This window comes from Hippoglossus hippoglossus, chromosome 7 (genome assembly GCF_009819705.1).
Source record: "Hippoglossus hippoglossus isolate fHipHip1 chromosome 7, fHipHip1.pri, whole genome shotgun sequence".
Taxonomy (NCBI): domain Eukaryota; kingdom Metazoa; phylum Chordata; class Actinopteri; order Pleuronectiformes; family Pleuronectidae; genus Hippoglossus; species Hippoglossus hippoglossus.
In genome coordinates this window covers 1,479,899-1,499,906 of record NC_047157.1, presented here as the reverse complement: position 1 = coordinate 1,499,906, position 20,008 = coordinate 1,479,899, and the positions used below count along the sequence as shown (strand labels likewise).

The following is a 20,008-nucleotide window of genomic DNA, read 5'->3' as shown; positions in this document are numbered from 1 at the left end:
TGCAGCATTAATTTAATTCTGTTCATACAAGGTTTATTTACTAATTCTCTACATTTCTGATGTTTTCCTGGACATTTCCTCAAAAGAGAACAATAAAGGCTGGTGTGATTCAAACTTATTGCTAGTGAAACGTAGACAGAGGTCAGCTGAAAGTGCAAAACATGTTCAATCTGCACACATCCTATATGAAGCAAAACGTTTTGGATGATGAATAAATACTGAATAAATAACTACTCAGACTCTTCATTGGGTCTGTTTTCTCCACTAGTTAGTACCAAATGAGATAATGCTTCACTCTGTGATGTCAAGCAAGTCATCGGATTTACAGCAACATATTATGTGGTTTTGAAGGAAAACTCCACCTTGAAATAGAATTCAATATATTTCTATGACATTGTGCATCATTTATTTTCAATTTGTGGGTTCAAGTTTCACAAACACGACGGGACACAAGCACCACATGATGTAACATAGCTACACATGGTGAATTTAAATGACCAATTGGTCTGACATCATTGTGTGTGGATCATGTGATTATATGTTGAGTAAATAACATTTGGTGCTATGCTACCATTGTCTGAACACACTCACCTGGTAATCAAGGCCCACTTGATTGAGTGCAAGGTTAATAGTGAATGTGGAGGCATCGTGGTGTGGCTTCAAAGAGGGCTGCTCATCTGGTTTATATCTAACTACAAAGGCCAAGTCAAACTGAGCCTGCAAACACACAGACGGAGAGGAGTCATGCAAAGCATTCGCATAGAAACTGCTCATGTGGCCAGACCCAGAGTGTGTACACAACGTACACCCCTCACAGCTCCTGCTCAGTAAAGACAAGCATCAGCTCGGCTCCTAATCAAGCATTCACTTCCAGAGGTGGAGCAGAGAAGCAGAGCGAGAGGAGCAGATCACCTGCATCATCATGTCCTGTAGCTTCTATTACCTGCCCGCTCCTCCTCATTTACCTGGTAGTCAATGCCTTTGCTGTTGAGAGCTATGTTAATAGTGAATGTGGAGGCGTCATGGTGAGGGACAAGCAGCGGCTGCTCGTCAGGTTTGTACCTCACCACAAAGTTCAAGGGAGTGGCACACTGATGAGAGAAGACATATTGGTCAGCAGAACAAACAGCAGCAGCTCAGGAGCCACTGAAAAGACACATTATACCAGACACTGGATATAAAGATGGATGACATGACAGCTCCCAAACATCTGGACGGAATGAAGTCATCAAGCCTGCCCCCTCCATGTTAGCAGATGGAACATGGTCGCGTCAAGAGGATTTTTGTCACTTTAGGTAGTTCCTACTGAGAGTCCATTTATCAAATAAGTTTGGTTGTGATTGGTGGGGTGGGTGTATCCATTCTATGTGGCGCATGGTCCATCTTTACATCCAGTGGTTGGCCTACACATGATCCTCTGCATTGTTCAGTAACTCAATAAAACGTCAAAGATAAAGACTAACATCAGTGTCTTCTGATCAATGAATCATTAGCATTGTTCTATTGATAAATGATTAATCACTAATCAAAATCGGACATCTGATCAATGGAATCATTTCAGCACCCTGATGAGGAATCACACACATAACCCAGTTCTGCTCATATGTATAAAAAACAAACCAGTACAACAGTAAAACAAGTTGATGATGAGAGCATTTCTTGTCTGGTGGTAAAAATACATCTGATACAACCACTATAAAATCACATCAGTGAGGATAGAGGGTTGCACATTTTCCTTCATCACCATGAACATACACTGTAGTTTATAATGACTCAGCCTGATGTGGATGAATCCGCTGCGAGAAATAGTCCCATACAAAAGCACCTTTTTTTTGACAGCTTTTGACTACTATTGATTATAAAGTGGCAAAGTGGGAGTAAGCAGAGGTTACAATGTTTGAACATTTTTGACAACATGAAAGGACGGGTTCACAAGTGTCTCATAACAACAGGTGTCTGTGTGAACACTGAAGCAGCTTCTACTTTTGGGCTCATCAGGTTGGAAGGCCTCAGCACTTCCACATATCAAGTGGGAGTCGTCTGAAGTTAATAGCATGCAGCCTGTTCAAAGCTGGAATGTTGCCCAGGTGTGAACATGGTTGTTCATGTCTCACCTCTAACTGAATGCAATCTAATCTACACCCACATTAATATGTTTTTGTTTTAAAATAAAAACCTTATCTCACCTAATATTAATAATGACATAATCAGGAAGTGGAATATCTGCTCTGCTGTTTGTTGCTTGACTGCAGAAAATACTACGGACAATAAACAATGATGGTGAAAAGAAAGAGGAGGGATTTCTTTTTTCTCTGAGCAAAGTCTCCAAAAGTTTACAAAAATGGGATCAGCAGTGTTTCTAAAGTCTCTGTTTGAGGGGCTGGAAAGTTCCAGAGTGGTGTGGATGCCAGCTGTAAACAAAAGTGATGTGTGTTTAAAACTAAAGGGTGTTGGTGTGGACAAAGTGTAAAATTGCACTGGCGATAATATGGCAGCTGGTTTGGTTTAGAGTAAACAAGCAAAGTAGCCTTCTTCACAGAAAAAGCAATGTGTGTATAAAAGGGGCGATTGTCTTATTTAGCAACTGGCTCAGTTTTCACCTGAGTTGCACTCTGCTCAATGGACCCAGGAGCAGCCAGACACCTGACATTGTTTATGAAGAAAATAAACTAAACTTTTCCTGCAACAAAGCTGGAGACAAGTCAGCTTATATCAACATTTCAGGAAGTAAACTGACTCTCTCATCTAACAGTTTGGAATTTAGGAGAGGTCAATTCATTTATTGTCAGCTCAGACTTATTCTCATCTCGTGGGACAGTTGTGTGACCATGAAGTCTTACCTTGGTGTAGTAACCAGGATACATTTTCTCTGTTATCGGTGCTATATACTCCAGTAAGAATTTTTGCCATTCCTTTTCAAAGTTGATTTGATTCAAGTGGATATCAATGGTGGGGACATTCTCATAGCCACCTTGGATTCTGGTGTCCTGAAAACACAAAAATCAACCTGTTTAGAAAACAATGGAATTCCATCAAATAATTCTGTCATATAAATGACAAATACAAATTATTTTGGCATTGAAATCAGAGCTGCCATCTGATGCATTTCCAAATATGTATATCTTTTATGTATAATTCTCTAATATATTCTGATAACATCATGTATAGTCACTCTTTTATATATTTACTTGTATTAAGATTTGTTTACTTAATTATTAATTTTCTACTGATGTTTCTATATTTACTATCCTCTTTAAAATGTGCTATGACAATACATTAACATTTACCTTTATTTTATCCATATCATCTATGTTCATCTATTATCTCATCTGATCGTTTCTTTTCTTAAAACACCCAATGATTTATCTTCACAATCACATTACAAATGAAAGAAGATGCATTGCTACACACACACACTGATATGTTAACATACCACATTGGCTCCTCCAGACCACTTCCCAAAGTTTTCCAATTCCTCAACAAGGTGGCTACAAGCTATGTCAGAGAAAACTGGGAACCAGTACACATCAGGACAAGGCTGGTGGACAGGAGACACAACACATTTTAACCAGTGACATCATTTATACAACATACAACCACACTGTTACACACTCATGCAAATATACTGTTAATAGTGTTGTTTCTTTGAAAATATTTTTCTTTTACAACTGAAGAAATGTCTTCCCAGTGTCGGGCAACTCACAGTTTCAATCAGCTTATCTTTCATGATGTGTGTGTAGTTCTCATGAATGTAGCGCTCCTGCCAGTCCTGAAACCAAAACACACCACAGACACTGTTCAGTACAATCACGCAGCACGTCGACCATGTTACCAATGTTAAATGTTCAAAGAATGGGGGAATCTCTGTGGTTTGTGTCAATAGCTGTGGCCCTGTCATGAACATTCCCAGATCAGCCTCACTACACAGTTTTGTTTCCCGTCCATGCGACCGCCTCCAGCATCATCTGACCCAACACACCACCAGGTGGTGATTGGTTCACAGCTCTGCTACTCTCTAGTGTCCAGGACATATGAGCGCAGATCAGGTAACACGAGGTCTGAGGCCTAACGTGTTCTGGTATCATGTACACTCATGAACCACCTTATGATTGAATATGGTACTTATTTACCATCTGTCTGGTGCGATTTGGACACGCAATACATTCACTATTAATCAAAACTGAATAAACAGGTAAACAGTGGGCCAGATCATTTTCATAATGCACAGAACATGTACATATTTGTGAAAAAAAGGACAAAAAGAAGAAAACACTTTTTTCAACAAAGTTTTCTAGCTTCACTCTGCACCATAGACAGTGAATAAAAAGCTCAGTACACAAACAATAACAAGTGACAGTATATTGTAGAACTGTTTGAGGAGGACTCACTAATAACAAGGAATAATTCTGAAGTAGCTCCAGAGCATCAACACAGGACAAGAGAACAGGCACTGCAGTAGTATACTTTATGAACTATAAAAATTAAACATGTATGTGTTATTTTGAAGATAAGATAATACTTTATTAGTCACACAATGGGGACATTTGCTGTTTTTTTATATTATAAAATATATCTGAAGTCAAAGGTTATACAAAACATTTACTGCAACTGCACTAACCAAAAAGCACACTGATGTTATCATTAGTAATATGAACATGCAAATACATCTGATACATCAGCAGCTATTTAATTGGACGGTCTCACCTCCGGGTTTTCAAAGATCTGCCACAGATCATTATGAAGATGGTTGGTCTGATAGTTCTCTGTTGACAGGATACGACCGAAACTGTGCACGTTGGTTACATACATGAAGATTCCCTGGAGGAAGATTAACAACAGGTCCAATATTATTATGGACGATTTTACATTTACAACTAAGAACATTTATTTTTCATTAGATCTTAGGTCCCTTCCAGATAAAAAAGTGATGGGTCAAAACTAACTGAAACTATAATTTCCATGCTGTTATGATTCTGTTCATTGTTCATATACAGTCCATTCATGTAAAGAGGCTAATGAAATTTGATACCTCTCTTTCTCTGTTACCCACCTTGTTGCGTACGTTGTGGCAGTAAGCCATGTCTGGGTCTAAGATGTGCGAGTTGAACAGTTTCTGGTCTGTGAGCTCTGATCGGAGGATGCTGGCCTTCACCAGGTACACATTGGACACATACGGGACATTCCACACACCCCTAACAACCAGAACAATCTTAGACCATTTACACACCAACACAAGGATCTAATATCACAAACAGACTCTGTTAAAATACTGTAAACAGCCCCTATTATCCACACATTGTTCCTTCCCCTGTTCAATAAGAATATTTCATTATATTTATGTAAGAAGCGTCCATGTTTTCTGACCTGATCTGATTTTCATTTCATCACTTCCTTACCTTGTTCAATTCAGTTTTAATTCTTTCAGTACAACAACAATCGTCAATGAACACTTTCTCTCTTTTAATAGATACACATTTGTGAGGCATTTCTAATTCAATTCAGAGAATTTACTCTTGGTGCTAAGTTTCCTCTTTTACTGGTGCCCACTAAAAAGAACCACATGGAAGGACTCCACTTGGAAACCTATGATGTTATAGATATTTCCTACATAAATCTCACCACTGTCTAATGATCAGTGTGCAGGGCTCTGTTTAAGTGTCTAGACTGCAGTTTCAGTGTTGTCAACAAAAGTCTTATGTTGCTAAACACGCGTCTCAAGTCTTTAAAGAACAATGTCGGAGCAACTTACACTCTGCGTCCTTGAACTATGTCCACGTAGTCCTCTGACCTGGCGTAGTAGCCATCTGCACTGACAGCTCCCCAGAAGTTGCTCCACAGTCGACCAGGTCGAGTTATCATCGGTGCTACAATAGGACTGAAACACCATAAAAGGAGCATAAGTGTATTTCTTCATCTTGCCAAAGGATGTGATTAAGGATCGAGTCACGTTAACAAATTAGTGTAATAAAGAGATTTACTTTGTGTGGTTGTGACTAGAGCAGTCCCAAGACATCAGCTAGCACCACATTGTTATTCATATTTCAGTATTGATAAATATACTTGCAGGTTTTGTTCAATGAGAATTTTGAGTGTGTTCTCATTCTTTAAGACCACTTCAATGTCCAGGCTGAAGAAGTAGTCACAGTCCTTGTCCTTCCGGCACATATCACTGAAAGGAGGGAAAGACACGGTGTGTAACACTGGAACACACTCCACATGAACAATATGTCAAACACCACATGTGATGACAGCTACCCCAACACTGCCACCTTAATGTTCAGTAGCTGTATGTCAAACAACATGTGCTACTATTTTAATAGCAGTCAAACTGATTCATAGAAGTCAAACTGATTTTTACTCAGAAATTTAAATATACAGCATCCCTCTGGCATTTGCTTTCCTTTCTTAACTCTTTTTGTCAAAATTGTGAGAACCAAAGCAGTTTTAAATTATATTTTTTCAAACCATGTCAGGACTTTAGTTTATTTGGTGGAATAATCTGAAGTAAGTACATTGTGTTACTATGTTGTTGATGTTATTACCCAGATGCAGAGTATGTAGGAGCTGTCATTATTATCATTATATAATGATAATAATTATATACTGAAACAATTATTTAAGACTCACAAGCCCAGGTTACGGGAGGCAGCTCGGTCCATGTCCTCCTCATGCCCGAAGAGCCTGACGTCCTCATAAAGGCTTCCATGATCCTGCAGGAAAGCGCTGATCTGACCTTCGTGATGAGCTTTCTGGAGGAGGAGCAGAAATAAACAAATAGAAAAAGAATGACATTTATATATGTCTATAAGAGGTGTGAATTACTATTGGCACATAGAGCAGCACATGCCTCCAATTGGTTGGGAAAGATGCTCTCTGAGCAGCTTCTAGTTCTATTTAGGGCAAAACTGTTCTGAGTGTTTGCACTGCTATCATGATATCATGGAGTCAATCAGTTGTTTTTTTTTAGCCTTTACTTTGTTTATGATGAACCTGCACCAATAAAAGTCAAGTTGCATTAGCTGCTAGTAAGTTAGCAGTTCCTATTAGCACTGAAATCAAGTCACTCAGCCATCAGTCCCGAGTGTTGATGAACGGTATGTGTTCAGATTAACAGAGCAGCGTCTTCTAAAAAGAGGCAGAGTGAGTTTTAAATTGAAAAGAATCAATTGGGTTCAAATAAACTGATCTATTTTATGCTAATTTTTTTATTTCATCACAAAATTCTATAGTAAGTTAAACTAAACACTGAAATGTTTTTTTGCACAGCTCATCTGAAGCCTTTATTTTATTTTGGTGTCTCGTTGATATGTGACTTATATTATCATATCCTTATCACTGAATTTTGATATCAGTGTCCTGTTAAATATACTGGTGTCATATTCTTTTTACAGGGTCTTGATTTCAGATGAAGTTATTTTGCTGCAACAGTTGCAACAAAAACACTCAACAGGGTCGTTAGAGTGATGTAAATATATGACCTCTCCTCCTGTTACCTGGCTGTGAATGAAGAGCTTGAGCCTGTTCTTGGGGTACTGCAGCTTCAGTAGGCGTTCAAAAAACACTGCGACAAAGGGGGTGGGCTGCTGAATAAAGATGCCGATCATCACCAGTGGATACTCACTCTCCTGTGGGACAAAAACATGCATCAGTGTACCAGGAGAAAAGACTCATTACTTCTACTTTTCGCCAAACATTGATGGGGAAAACTCCCAAAACCGGAATCGTAAATATTTGAACGATTGAGAAGAGCCTGTGAACAGACCGTAAGAGCTGTGAGAGGGTGGAGATCTTCATGACACACTGTGCATCCAGTCTCAAATGTCCAAGTGTTGGGGATGTAGTTACCCAGGTAGTTGATCTGGAGCTGTAAAACAAATGCCTGTTATCACAGCTCAATCTAATATATAAGAAGAGAATGACAGACTAAAAATATTCAATATCTTTACAAATACTTTGTTAAGACTGAGTTTGTGAACTAAACACATCTTAAAGCTCCAAGAGGTGTTCCCTCACTGTGTTGGTGTACATGTTCGATTGACAACTGAGCTGGCAGAGGCACCACCACACTAAGTAACAGACCTGTGGTGTTTAGTTGGCAGTGGTGTAAAGGAATGAACACAGCACTGAACATCTAAACTGACAAATGATGACATTTGGAGGGAAACTTTTTTAGTTGTTCATTGTGCTCCACAGCTAAAAAACTAATAAGCTCTTAAGGTTGTTAGCTCACTCATAAGGCAAACTAAAGTATAGCACAAAAGTCAGCCCCATGTTTAGAGATAATAAGAAGACACAGCAGGCTGTAAACAGCCATCCAGTCAACCAATCAGCCAGCCACCAACCAACCAGCCAACCAACCAGCCAGTCAGCCAGCCAGCCAGCCAACCAACAAGCTGGCCAGCCAACTAACCAGCCAGTGAACCAGCCAGTCAACCAACCGACTTGTGGCTTCATGATGATTTTACCTAGTGTTGCAGTAATCTAATAGAGTACCATTGTCCAGCAAAGATGGAGATCTTACTTCAACACAGCCAATCAGATATTTCAGGAACATCATTGTGATATCATAGGTAAAGCAGATGGTCACACTAAGCCAGACAGAAGCTGCTGCATAACAAAAGAGCCACAGATGTAACAACACATGAACTTTCCTGGTAAAACACTGATGGTCTGTTTAAATGCTGTAAATTCTGTGTTTTTTGAAATCCTCGATCTGAGATGCTGCTCAACGATTGATCAATAATTGAGAATGTCTTTTCTCATGACACATGAGGAAAATGTATCCGGCTGATGTGATTAGCATGTGATGAGACAGTGTGGTTTGACAGGTCAATACTTTGGTTTGTCCATTCCCATGGATGATGACAGGCAGGGTATCATACAGCACATTTCTGGCTCGTACACGACCATCCTCAAACTTCAGTACCACCTCATCTGCGTGAGACACACACACAAACACGCACAATTCAATTCAATTTTAATTGCATAGCGCCAAATGACAACATACATTATCTCAAGGCATTTTACATAGTAAGGTTGAGACCTTAGAATATTATAGAGAAACCCAACTGTTCCCACAATGAGCAAGCACTTGGTGACTGTGGAACCAGATTCAACGTGGGCGGCCATCTGTCTTAACCAGCTAGGGTGAGCATCTGGATTATTGCAACCCATTTTTTACATGCCTTAGTCAAACCTTAGTAACTCGTTTGTAGCTTGTTCAAAATGCTGCTGCTCATATTTTAACTAAAACAAACAATAGGTCTTATATCACGCCAATCCGTAATAACTTTCAAAGCTTAACATGGGTTGGCCCCCACTTAAATTTCGCAGCTCTTGACTCCCTACATCTAGTCACAACCTGAGATCGGCCTGCCTGTCCTTGTTAGCTGTCCCTAGGTCAAGGCTGGCTACTCAGAGTAACCAGGCTTTCTCCGTCATGGCCCCGAGGCTCTGAAACTTCCTGCCTGACGAGATTAGGCCTGCCAACTTACTTCCTGTCTTTAAATAACTTGAAAATTATAGGAAAACAATTTTAACATGTGATTTGTCCTTTTTTTACTTATTTGAGCAAAGACACCATTGAAAATCATTGGAACTACAAAATAGTTTTAAATTACATCTGTGATGATTCAGAATTAAGTAATTCAAACAGGCCACAGATATACACCAATCAGCCACAACAATTAAACCAGTTACAGGTTTTAACATTGTTGGCTGTATGTAAAATATATGTTAAAAAGAAAACAGAGGTTGGTAGATGAGCTCACAGTGAAGGACTGTGGTACGAGGATTTCCTAGGGGACACTATTCATGCCATGGACTCTCAATGTTATCTCTGCGAGCTTTGGCACATCCGTCTCACAGAGAACTCTCAAATTCCTTTCTCAGGGAAAAAATGTCCTGCATAGATTTCAGCTCATGTTTAAACGTGCAGCCTGAAAATGCCACAACTGTAAAACCTTTCAGGTTAAACTTCACTCCGTCCACTGTGATGGTGTAGCAGGGCTTCAGTGATCAACTGATACTGATTCTGAGAGGGCTGTAACTCATGGAATTTGTTATAACTGCAAGAGGGGTGGAGCAAATTTGAGGGAAAGTACAGGACTGTGTAGCTACTAGTTCACGAATGTCTGTTGTTGTTGTTACCTTCCAAAAACAGAAGGTAACGCTTGATAACGCTTAAAAATTCAGTAACACATTTTACTGTTCAGTGGCCGACATAGTGTGCACTCCCAAAAGTGATTGCAGGAGAGGAGGCTGGTCATTTTAACAAGTCATACAAGATGCTTATCATCCAGACGTTTCCTTCTGGATGAAAAGAAACATACAATTTCTCAAACGTGTTATTGGAGGTGTGCACTTAGCATTTCTAACATAACAGGAGAGACTCTGCATCCAGTTAACTACACACAATGTGTTGCAGGATATTTCAGCTCATGCAATGACTCCTCCATGTACACAAAAGTTAACCATGGAGTTCCAAAAGGTTCTGAACTTGGACCTTTTCGCACATAAAAGCTTATAGCACTGTATTGTCCCGATAGATCACTTCACTTCCTAAACACAGGCTCACTTGGTTCCTAAAGGTTGTAAGAGTAGAATTATAGGTAGAGCCTTCAGCTACCAGGCTCCTCTCCTGTGGAACCAGCTCCCACTCTGGGTTCGGGAGGCAGACACCATCTCTACATTTAAAGTTAGACTTAAAATGTTCCTTTTTTATAAAGTTTATAGTTGGTTCTGATCAGGTGAGTCCTGAGAGATTCAGATACAAAAGCACACACATCCAAACGTGATAAACACTAGGTGCTGGACAGAGGTGACAAAAACCAGATGACAAAAAATGTCTCCTGGTGTTCCCCCAAACTTTTTAATTTTGCCGACCAATAGGTAACGTTTCAGAAACAGGCCCTTCCATCTTTCTTAGTTATGCTGCTTTAGGCCTCGACTGCTGGGGGAACTCCCATCATGCACTGAGCACTTATCTCTCTCGCTATGTCTCTGTGCCCCCCATTTATTTTACTACATGTCACTAACTTTTTTCTCTCTCTCTGTCCTCATTCTACAGGTATCTGATCGGACACTATTCTACTATATATCTCTCTTCTCTCCCCTCTTTTCCTCTCTTCCCCAATTTTTTCTGCACACCCCAACCGGGGCGAGGCAGATGGCCGCCCACATTGAGTCTGGTTCTGTCAGAGCTTTCTTCCAGTTAACGAGGGAGTTTTTTTCTTTCAACTGTAGCCAAAGTGCTGCTTGTTGTGTGAACTGTTAGGTTTTTCAATAATGTAATAAGGTTTGTAGCTTGTTCCTTCAAAATTTTCAATTCAAATTAAATGTTATTTAAGTGAATTGAAATGTTCTGTCAGCTTAACAATCTTCATTGGCTGCACTTAGAAATTAGAGGCACTCACCGAGGGCTCCATGAAGGTTCTGGAACAATCTGCATTTGTTATCCAGTGTGATATTTATGGAATTCTGAAACATGAAAATACACAGTTTCACTTTATATGTAATTATCATATCTAATGGCATAAATTATCATATAAAAGACTGATGATATTTGAGAAAAAGACCCTTAACATTAAAGCAGAACAGGGAGATGAAATGACTTGTGAAGCTCACACGGTGCATCAGAATTCATCAGAATGAAAAGAGAATCATGTCCCACTCCACACTCTTCTCTTTTAACATAATACTGCTTTCACCCAGAAATTGATTCAAGTTGTCTACTCTGCTGTTTTTTTGTTTATCCTAAAACTACTTTCATTAAAACTTTGCACTTCCTGCAGATGTTTCTAATTAAAATCCCACCAGGAACAGGAGAGATTATGCTGAGCTGCTGGTAGATTTTAATGTGAAACATCTGTGCAGAAAGTACAGAGAGTCTCACTGACAGCATCTTAGCACCGCTCCAAAAACTGCAAAATGGAAGTGACAGAAAATAAGTGACTAAAAATATATTTCCTGTTAGAATTAGTAAAACATGACGAAACATTCTATAGCAAAAGGGAAATAAGATTCCTGCCGATCTGACATTATGATCTGGTTTTCTCTAAAATTAAAGCCAGTATTTGAGGATTTTATAGCACATAATGAGATATCATTATGTACCACAATATTACAGTATGTAACACATTTAAAACTGTGATACATTAGCAGTTCTATTCTAACACATATTATTATCAAACTGCATATCCATAAGGTGAACACCACAGTGAAACAACTCCTACTTTTTTTGCTGGATCAATGTAAATCTTGGTGAAGAACAGCTGGTCACTCTCATCGTCTTCACCTGTCCAGTCAGAAAGCAGTTCTCTGATGTTGGGGAGGTAGCCAATGAAACCTGAGGACAGAGCGAACCCAGAGCAAACACAAGATCCAAGTTAAAAGTTTGACTCTGTCACATTCAGTCCGCTCTTTCAAATTACCAGGACCCATGACTACTGCCAGCTTGTTTTTATGACTGCTGACTGCAGACTACAGACCTGCTCTTTCTTTGCTATAAAAAGAAATGGCCAAACTCCTTCCTAAAAAACAAGACCAAGGGTCTGGAACCATACCAGTGGCCTGGGAGCATAAAGCTATCAAGAGTTTCACATTATGTGAAAATGGTGTAAGCAGAAAGGTCACATATGAGCTTTATGTAGCTCAAATGTTGTAAAAGATTAAGGGGCCTGAACTTCAGGCTTGAATTCACTAAATATGTTATATGTGTAGGGTCATTTCTACTTAATCTTAACATCATCAGTGTTTTCATCAATGCAAAGAAATTCCAGGTATCCTAAAGCTAGAGTTACAACTGTGAAGCTGATGGGAGCACTCACTCTGCAGTTTTTAACTCTTTAAATAAATAAAAAGATGTGACTGTAGCATGGATTTCTAATAGCACAATTACAAGTGACTGCAGCTTTACATTTAAGGTGCTCTGTTCTTGTCTTTATTTGATTATGAATGTTATGCAGGATCTCCAGCTTACTCGCACACACCAGAAACAGATCAGTCAAATTGCTGCTTTCAAACACAGACAGGGTACTAGCCAGTACTAGTTCGTTTTTTTGGTTAAATAAATTGTTTGCACACATACATTATTTGTCCCCCTCAATTTTCATTGCAATGACGTCAATTCATGACAAAATGAGGCCTCATCCGGAATTGGTTTTGAAGCAAGACATGGACAATAAAAACAAGACATCAAATTAAATACATACAATTGTTGTTGAATAAATGCAATAAAAAAACTAGATTAATAAATAAAGGAGATACAAAAATATCATAAAAAATAACAAGAATGCCATCACCAGTGGGAATAAATGAGTGTCTGAATCTGTTGCTTTTTACAGGGGGCCACTAAATCTGGAGCCAGAAGGTAAAAACTGGAAATCAAAGTAAGGGGGTTAGAAGTGACTGTTGGAATAAATTTGGCTTTCCTCACAAGTCGGTGAGGTTAGCTAGTTTACTATTTTTAAAAGGTCTTTTTGGATTTGAAACTCAGATTTCCTAACCAACAGTTTGCAGAAAGAGTGAAAAAAGTCTTGATATGATTTATAGAAGAGTCATGAGGGCAGGGCTCCAGAGTTTTCCTTGGTCGCACGGGTGCCCTAAACATTAGCTGGTCTGTCTGTCTGTATTTGATCAAGACGTATCGCCTCTCTCTCATCTCCTCTGCGGAGTTTACACTCACACACAAAGGCCAGCGCCCCACTCACTCACACACTGACAAATGGACAGTGAAGTAGATATAAGAGAGGCGAGTTCAGCAACATGAACGTGTATATTTCAAACACCTTAATTACGTGCTGGTGCACCTAAATGAAAAAGTTAGGCGCACCGGTGCAACTGTGGGCGTTGAGGTGGCCCAGAGAGAACCTCCAGCTGCACCATGGGAGTAATCGGTGCTGTTAGCTGATTACTCCTCAGGTTTAAAAAGGCAGCAGAGAAAGCTGCCACAGAGAGAGAGAAACAACTGAAGAGAAGACAGACACACAGAGACTGAGGAGACAAAGGCTGCAAATGGTTTTGTTTCGTACAATTTCAGTTTGGTGAATTTATGTTTCTTCTTCCGACTTAAATAAAATGATAAGTGGTAACTGCTTGTTGTCTGGTTGTGTTTGGGAGACCCCAGTGGCAACGTCGCTTGCCACAGCAACCAATGTGAAGTTCATCTGGAGCCCTGGAGGGTAGAGTTGTGGAGATTTGATTCTAAGATGCATCGGGATGCGGACGTTGGCGACTCAGCATCGATGCAGTGACAGAACATAATCGATTCATGTTTTCTGCTACGTTAATTGTTTTAGCGGTTTTCCACCACTGAATAATTATAACCACCGCGGCTTCAGGATCAGGACTGATGCACATTAAAGGTTCGGTTGTCCGGTATGTGTCGGACTCTCCTGTTTCCTCCTCACTCCCCTGCTGACCTGCGCTCACTTAACACTTTAACAATAAACACCATCACTGATCACAAGTTATTAGGACATGTACAGGACTGACGTTTACTTTGTGTTTGATTCACTCTAGAGTTTATGAGACACACGTTTAAACCTGCTACACAAAACGAGACACACAGTCAGGACATGGGTTAAAGTGACCAGAACGATCTGGATTCATGATCCGGGATCATTGATTAATAACTAAATACATGTGGTTATCAGTTGTGTGAAGAGGGACAGAGTCAAGCACACACACACACATACTCCTGCAGATTATGATGCAACACAGTGTTTTAACTTCATTGTTGCAGAAGAAGTTTATCCAGGAACATTAATATGAATTCAGCAGGTTTTTATAAAGATCAGTTGTAAGTGTGATGAAAAGAAAACAGAGTCACTTGTTGACCAGTGTAGTAATGCGCCTCAGTGCAGTGGTGCTGCTAAGGGGGCCTGGGCGGGGCCACCTTGATACAGTAAAGGCTGTAATCACAGTTTGTCCTTTTTAAGCCTTAGGTGCAGTTCTAGTCCAAACTGAATGAATACCAAATCAGTGTGGAGAGCACTGACCACTGTCTTAGACTTACTCTTGTAGTCTGATTTTGAATTGAAAACCATATTTTGTAAATTTTGTTAACAGTAATAATAACATATAATATAACCGTAACAGTCTATAATACCTTTTGAAGCACTTTCTAAATAAAACAGAGTTCATGTTTGTCTGACTGATTGTATTCATTGATGAAAAAGCAGCCACGTAAAGTACTATAGAAAATTGTGGATATGATACATCGAATGGATGCATGGAACTCGCAGGATTAAGTGTTTTAAATGTCTGGTTTAATTGATTTGGACATTTGCGTTCACACACACAGCTCCTCTAAGAGAGGTCTAGTAGAGTCCAGGGTTTCAGCGCATGTGTGAAAGCACCTTATGTCTCTGGGGTTATGTTTGTTAAAAGGTTAACTGCAGGAACCAGGCCAGATCAAAATCCAACCTCACATCACAGAATCAATTTTCTGACAAACGCTGTTTTCATGTGTTCAGGGGTCTGAATTAGGACTTGCTTTCAGGCTTATATGGCTCCTAATAAAATTCATCATTGCAAACCATTTCTAACCATCTCTCTAATCTGAGTCATCTCTGACATAAAACCACAAATGATTTGGCCTGCAGAGCGTTTTAGAAGCACTACACAGACAAAGTGTAAGAATTTCCTAATGGCACAAATTAAGGGGGAAAAAGTAAGATCAGAGAAGATTAATTTCATCACAGTGTGAAAGTTATGTGTCCTGCCCCGACTGTGAGTCGGACAGGACTGATGGACCTACCTCCTGAGCCCAGGAACCTGTTGCCCTCCCTGACGTGAGGATGTTTGTCCTCCAGGTGTCTGTCGGGCCAGATCAGGCTCTCAGAGGAGAACACCACCTTGTGTCTGGCCTGCTGGAACTTCTTGAGCAGCTCTTTAGGACCCGAGGCAAAAACCACATCATGGCTGTATCAAACAGGGAGGGAAAATAGAAAACTTTATTGCACTGTGCGGCTCAGCTGTGTGTGTGTGAAGCCAATGACATAATTAAAGTAAATTGAGGGGTTGCCTTCATAAGAAGACAGCATTCTTTACTTGGACAGTTAAATTGCCAGTGGTTGTGTTTAGTCGCATAAAATTAACTCTCTTGATTTCATGATGAATACAATTGTAAGTAGAATAACCAGTCCTAATCAGCGCCATACATAATTGTGTAAACCACAGTAAAACTGCTCACTTACTGTTAATGTTGAGTGTGAAAAAGTACACAAGTATTAATTGACAACAAATGTTGGATTTTATTGAACAAAATGATTGATATCAATAAACTAATTCGTAAATTCCACCTATAGATTATGGATGTCAGTCTCAATGGGAATTATACAAAACACTGAACTATTCCTTTAACTGATTTTTTCGGACACAGAGACAACAACACCAACTCAAAAAACACTGGTTTACTGACAGCTGATGCAAAAACTGCATGTAAAATCAGATATGACACATTTCAGACACAGCTTTCTTCCCTACAGTGATGTTGTAGTGGAAATAAATGTAAACAATGGCTGCCTGAAGGATAGATTGAAAACCATGAAACCTCTAGTCCGGTATGGTTTGGAGAATGTTCAGCAAAATCTTCTTTAAGTAACTGGGTGTTACTCAGGCCATCACATCTGTGAGGTCCAGTACAATGTAAAAGTGTGCCGTCAGTGAGCCCACTCTACCTGTCAATGAAAAGGATGATTTTGTCCTCATTCTTCATTTCCTCCACAGCTGCTTTGAAAAGTCGCACTTTTTGGCCTCCTCCTGGAGCGGATGTATAGTTGCCTCCTTTCCATTTCTGACCCCGACCAAGAACCTTAAAACATTCATATAAATATTCACTGAGATTTGGAAAAAAGAAAATATACTGTATTTATCATTAATTTATCTTCTTTTCTGCTACTAAAAAAAATACCTTACATTTCTTAATAATTTAGACTCAGTATAAAACTATGTCGATCCCAAACTAATATGTTCCCTTTTAAAGCATAGAGAGGGGCTTTCATGTCTAGACAGCAGGAGAGGAACTCGCTGTAGGGGTTCCTACCTGAACAGTGTAGTTGAAGTGTTTAGCCGACCTCAAGAAACGCCTGAAGCCATCTGTCTCTTTGGTTGCAACTGTCACGACAAGAAGTTTCTCTGGAATACATAATAGCATGCAGCATCCATGTTAAAATCCAACAAGGAAACCTTTGTTGCATCTCTCTGTATTTTCTTCTTTCACAGCCTTTAAGAAACACATAACTTTACAAATCTTTTGACGTGATACCATTGTTACTGCTGCCGGTGGTAACGGTGAATCACTCTCAGCTCTCTCAGTATATGGATTGCTTTTAACCCATAACAATCTGAAACCTCTGAACAGCCATTCGCCACACAACTTTTATAGTTGTGGAAAAATATATGCAGAAGATTCTGATCTGTTAATTCAGCAAACAAATCATAATATTAATAACTTTTGATTTACCTTTCAAGGAACCCAAGGATGCTTTAAATAATAAGAAACATGCTGTAGCAGTGACAGTCGTTTTTCCATCTCTGTACAATCTGCCGTGGAAACGTACAAAGCCAGCAACTCAACTTCCACTTTAAGTGATGCGGTGATCAACACAATTTGTCTGCGGTTATCTGGAGATATGAACTGGTGGGACAAATTATATTAAACACTATATTGGGTCAGTTTGATGGTAACCTCCTACCACAGCTCCCCTACCATCACCTCAAAGGAAACACTGGTGCTAACGTGGTTTGTGTATCTGCAGATTTTCTTGGTTACACTTATTCACCATTAACTAGTTACTTATTAGCATGCATATTTGGAGTAAAATGGCTCCTTATTTTCCACAACAAAGCACTTATCACATACTCTGCCCTAAGTGTGAACAGGATTGTGAATTAATAAGAGCCCAACTATTGACTTCACTTTAAAGTGAGTAGCATACACAGAGTTAAAACTGATGTGGAGTTATTTGGAACTTTGTAACAGTTGTAGTTCACTGTTTAGTTACATAAGAATATACCATTTGAATTAGGTGTTATTAGGGTAGATGGACATGCACAGCTTAGGGCTGAAGTTGCCTGACTGAGCTGTCCCTCAGGAGACAAACGTTTCATTGTGGTTGAATTAATAGAAGTAGCCCAATCGTTCTTTAAATTTGATAGCATAGTTCGTATAATCCAGTCATAAAAGATTTGTTAAAAAAGATGCAGAGTCATATCCTATCCACGTTTTCATGTGACACTGTCCAAACTGGTGCTTACATTGTGACTGGGTGACTGAGTCTGAATTAGCAAAATCTACTTTTTGAATTTTTGCTTTAAATGATGTACACAATGTCAACCCATAATGATCTAATTTCATATATTAAGAGTTTATTTCCAAAGTTTGAAAGTTGTGGTTTGCAATCAGATGACAGTGTTAAGCCCGAGACGTAAAATCACATCGCTGCTTAAACTAGTTTACAGGAAACAATAGCCTATCTGACTAAAGTGTTAACTTACACTTGCATGGAGGGTGGGGGACGGTGTTGCTCTTTTTTTCAGGTTAAAGCAATGGCCCCCCTTAAAGTCTGTGCACGTCCCTGGTCCTTACCCACTATCAATGAGCGGTTCTTAGGAGGTAATCACGGAAAACCCTTAGTTTAAGTCCTGGTGGTTGTAGAAGATTGACATGAAGAATCCTGTCATTACTGAGTGCTTTATAACGGCTGATAAAGAACAATATCCTCCTAATATGCAAGGAACTAGTTAGTGGTACTCAGTCATTGTTCCATCCATGAAGAAACTACAAGATTAAGGAATGGACAGTCAAACCATGCGTCTCTGAAGAAACTCAGAGCATTTCACTGAATGACTCCCGACTCAAATCGTTTGATTAAATGTTTCCTCAACTTGACTCTATTGTTTACCTAACAACTGGAGTGTGGCTGTAGGAGAGTCCGGAGGGAGACTGGCCTGATCAACTTCTCCTCAGGACCTGGTCAGCTGTTCAAATAAACTCTTCACACTCGGTCCATAACAAACTGCTGCCAATCTCACACATGTTCATGTAGAATGGCTAGTCTAGCCCGGAGCTAACCTTAGCGTTAATGTCTTTAGCAGAGCTGACAGCCCCCCGGCTGCACCGACACCAGCCCCGTCCACGTCAGCGGCATGGAGGCATGGAGGCATGGAGCTCCTCCTCAGCCCCCTGTACAGCACCACATATCTGTACAGCACCACATATCTGTACAGCACCATGTTCGACTCCATTCACTTCTGCACTCGTTTACATGGGAAACACACAAGTTCAAAGATCGCAGCTCAGGACTTTTATAAACTAAATTAGCATTAGCACTACACTCTCCGAGCGCGCGGGGGGCGAGGGGGGGGGGCTGACAACTGAATCTCAGCCTTTCCCTCCAGGCTACTGTTGTTTAGGCCAACGGTGAAAACTGTCTCATATACTGTGCATTACCTAACAACTCTGCTGGGATCTTCTAGCGGACATGTTTGTCATTTCAGAGGGAGAGCGTTTCCTTCCACATGAGCCGGGGAGTCAGCCCCGGTTCACACATGCTGGGTGCTGCGGACCTACCTTCAGGGATCCGCTGCTCCTCACACTGTGTCAGAGGGAGAAGAGCACAGATGATAACTCCTGGAAACAACAGCAACGACCAGAGTGTCATTTCTGCCAAGTGAAAGCTGGAGTCCCGGTGAGGAGAAGCACTTTTCCTTCTGCTCCAGTCTGAGGAGGTGAACTCTACAGAAGTGTGGTCCGCCGGCACCGCCTTCTGTGTCCGTCTGTCTCTCCCTCCCCCTCTCTGTCGTACAGCTGTTCAAACAAACTACAGCTTCAGTAAAACAACACTAGTATAAAACTGTGGTTTGACTTCTTCTATATGTTGTGGTTGTTATCATTAGCTTATTTGTAATGCCGAAGGCCCGAAGGCAAGGGCTGTATACATTCCCAACGCCCACTGCCCAGATGGAAAACCCCTGCTCTGTTACAGACAGATGATCCAGCTGT

At 40.2% G+C, this 20,008-nt stretch overlaps 1 protein-coding gene across 4 annotated transcripts in view; it reads right to left on the bottom strand.

Moving 5' to 3' along the window:
* The window catches only part of plod1a (procollagen-lysine, 2-oxoglutarate 5-dioxygenase 1a), a 23,096-nt gene extending 3,088 nt beyond the window's left edge, over positions 1 to 20,008 (bottom strand). The window contains exons 1-19 of one of the 4 annotated variants that reach the window (XM_034591406.1): positions 19,577 to 20,008; positions 17,048 to 17,139; positions 16,683 to 16,816; positions 15,761 to 15,924; positions 12,228 to 12,346; positions 11,415 to 11,478; positions 8,837 to 8,934; positions 7,763 to 7,864; positions 7,494 to 7,625; positions 6,628 to 6,749; positions 6,065 to 6,169; positions 5,750 to 5,875; positions 5,051 to 5,192; positions 4,705 to 4,818; positions 3,704 to 3,769; positions 3,434 to 3,538; positions 2,841 to 2,987; positions 592 to 717; positions 42 to 78 (exon numbers count right to left, since the gene is read on the bottom strand). In XM_034591406.1, coding sequence (XP_034447297.1) covers positions 49 to 78; positions 592 to 717; positions 2,841 to 2,987; positions 3,434 to 3,538; positions 3,704 to 3,769; positions 4,705 to 4,818; positions 5,051 to 5,192; positions 5,750 to 5,875; positions 6,065 to 6,169; positions 6,628 to 6,749; positions 7,494 to 7,625; positions 7,763 to 7,864; positions 8,837 to 8,934; positions 11,415 to 11,478; positions 12,228 to 12,346; positions 15,761 to 15,924; positions 16,683 to 16,816; positions 17,048 to 17,139; positions 19,577 to 19,667 — 2,079 coding nt within the window. In that variant the 5' untranslated portion in view covers positions 19,668 to 20,008 and the 3' untranslated portion in view covers positions 42 to 48. Of the gene's footprint in view, positions 1 to 7; positions 79 to 591; positions 718 to 2,840; positions 2,988 to 3,433; positions 3,539 to 3,703; positions 3,770 to 4,704; positions 4,819 to 5,050; positions 5,193 to 5,749; positions 5,876 to 6,064; positions 6,170 to 6,627; positions 6,750 to 7,493; positions 7,626 to 7,762; positions 7,865 to 8,836; positions 8,935 to 11,414; positions 11,479 to 12,227; positions 12,347 to 15,760; positions 15,925 to 16,682; positions 16,817 to 17,047; positions 17,140 to 19,576 lie in introns of all 4 variants that reach the window. The other 3 variants (XM_034591408.1, XM_034591404.1, XM_034591405.1) reach the window with 3 other exon arrangements.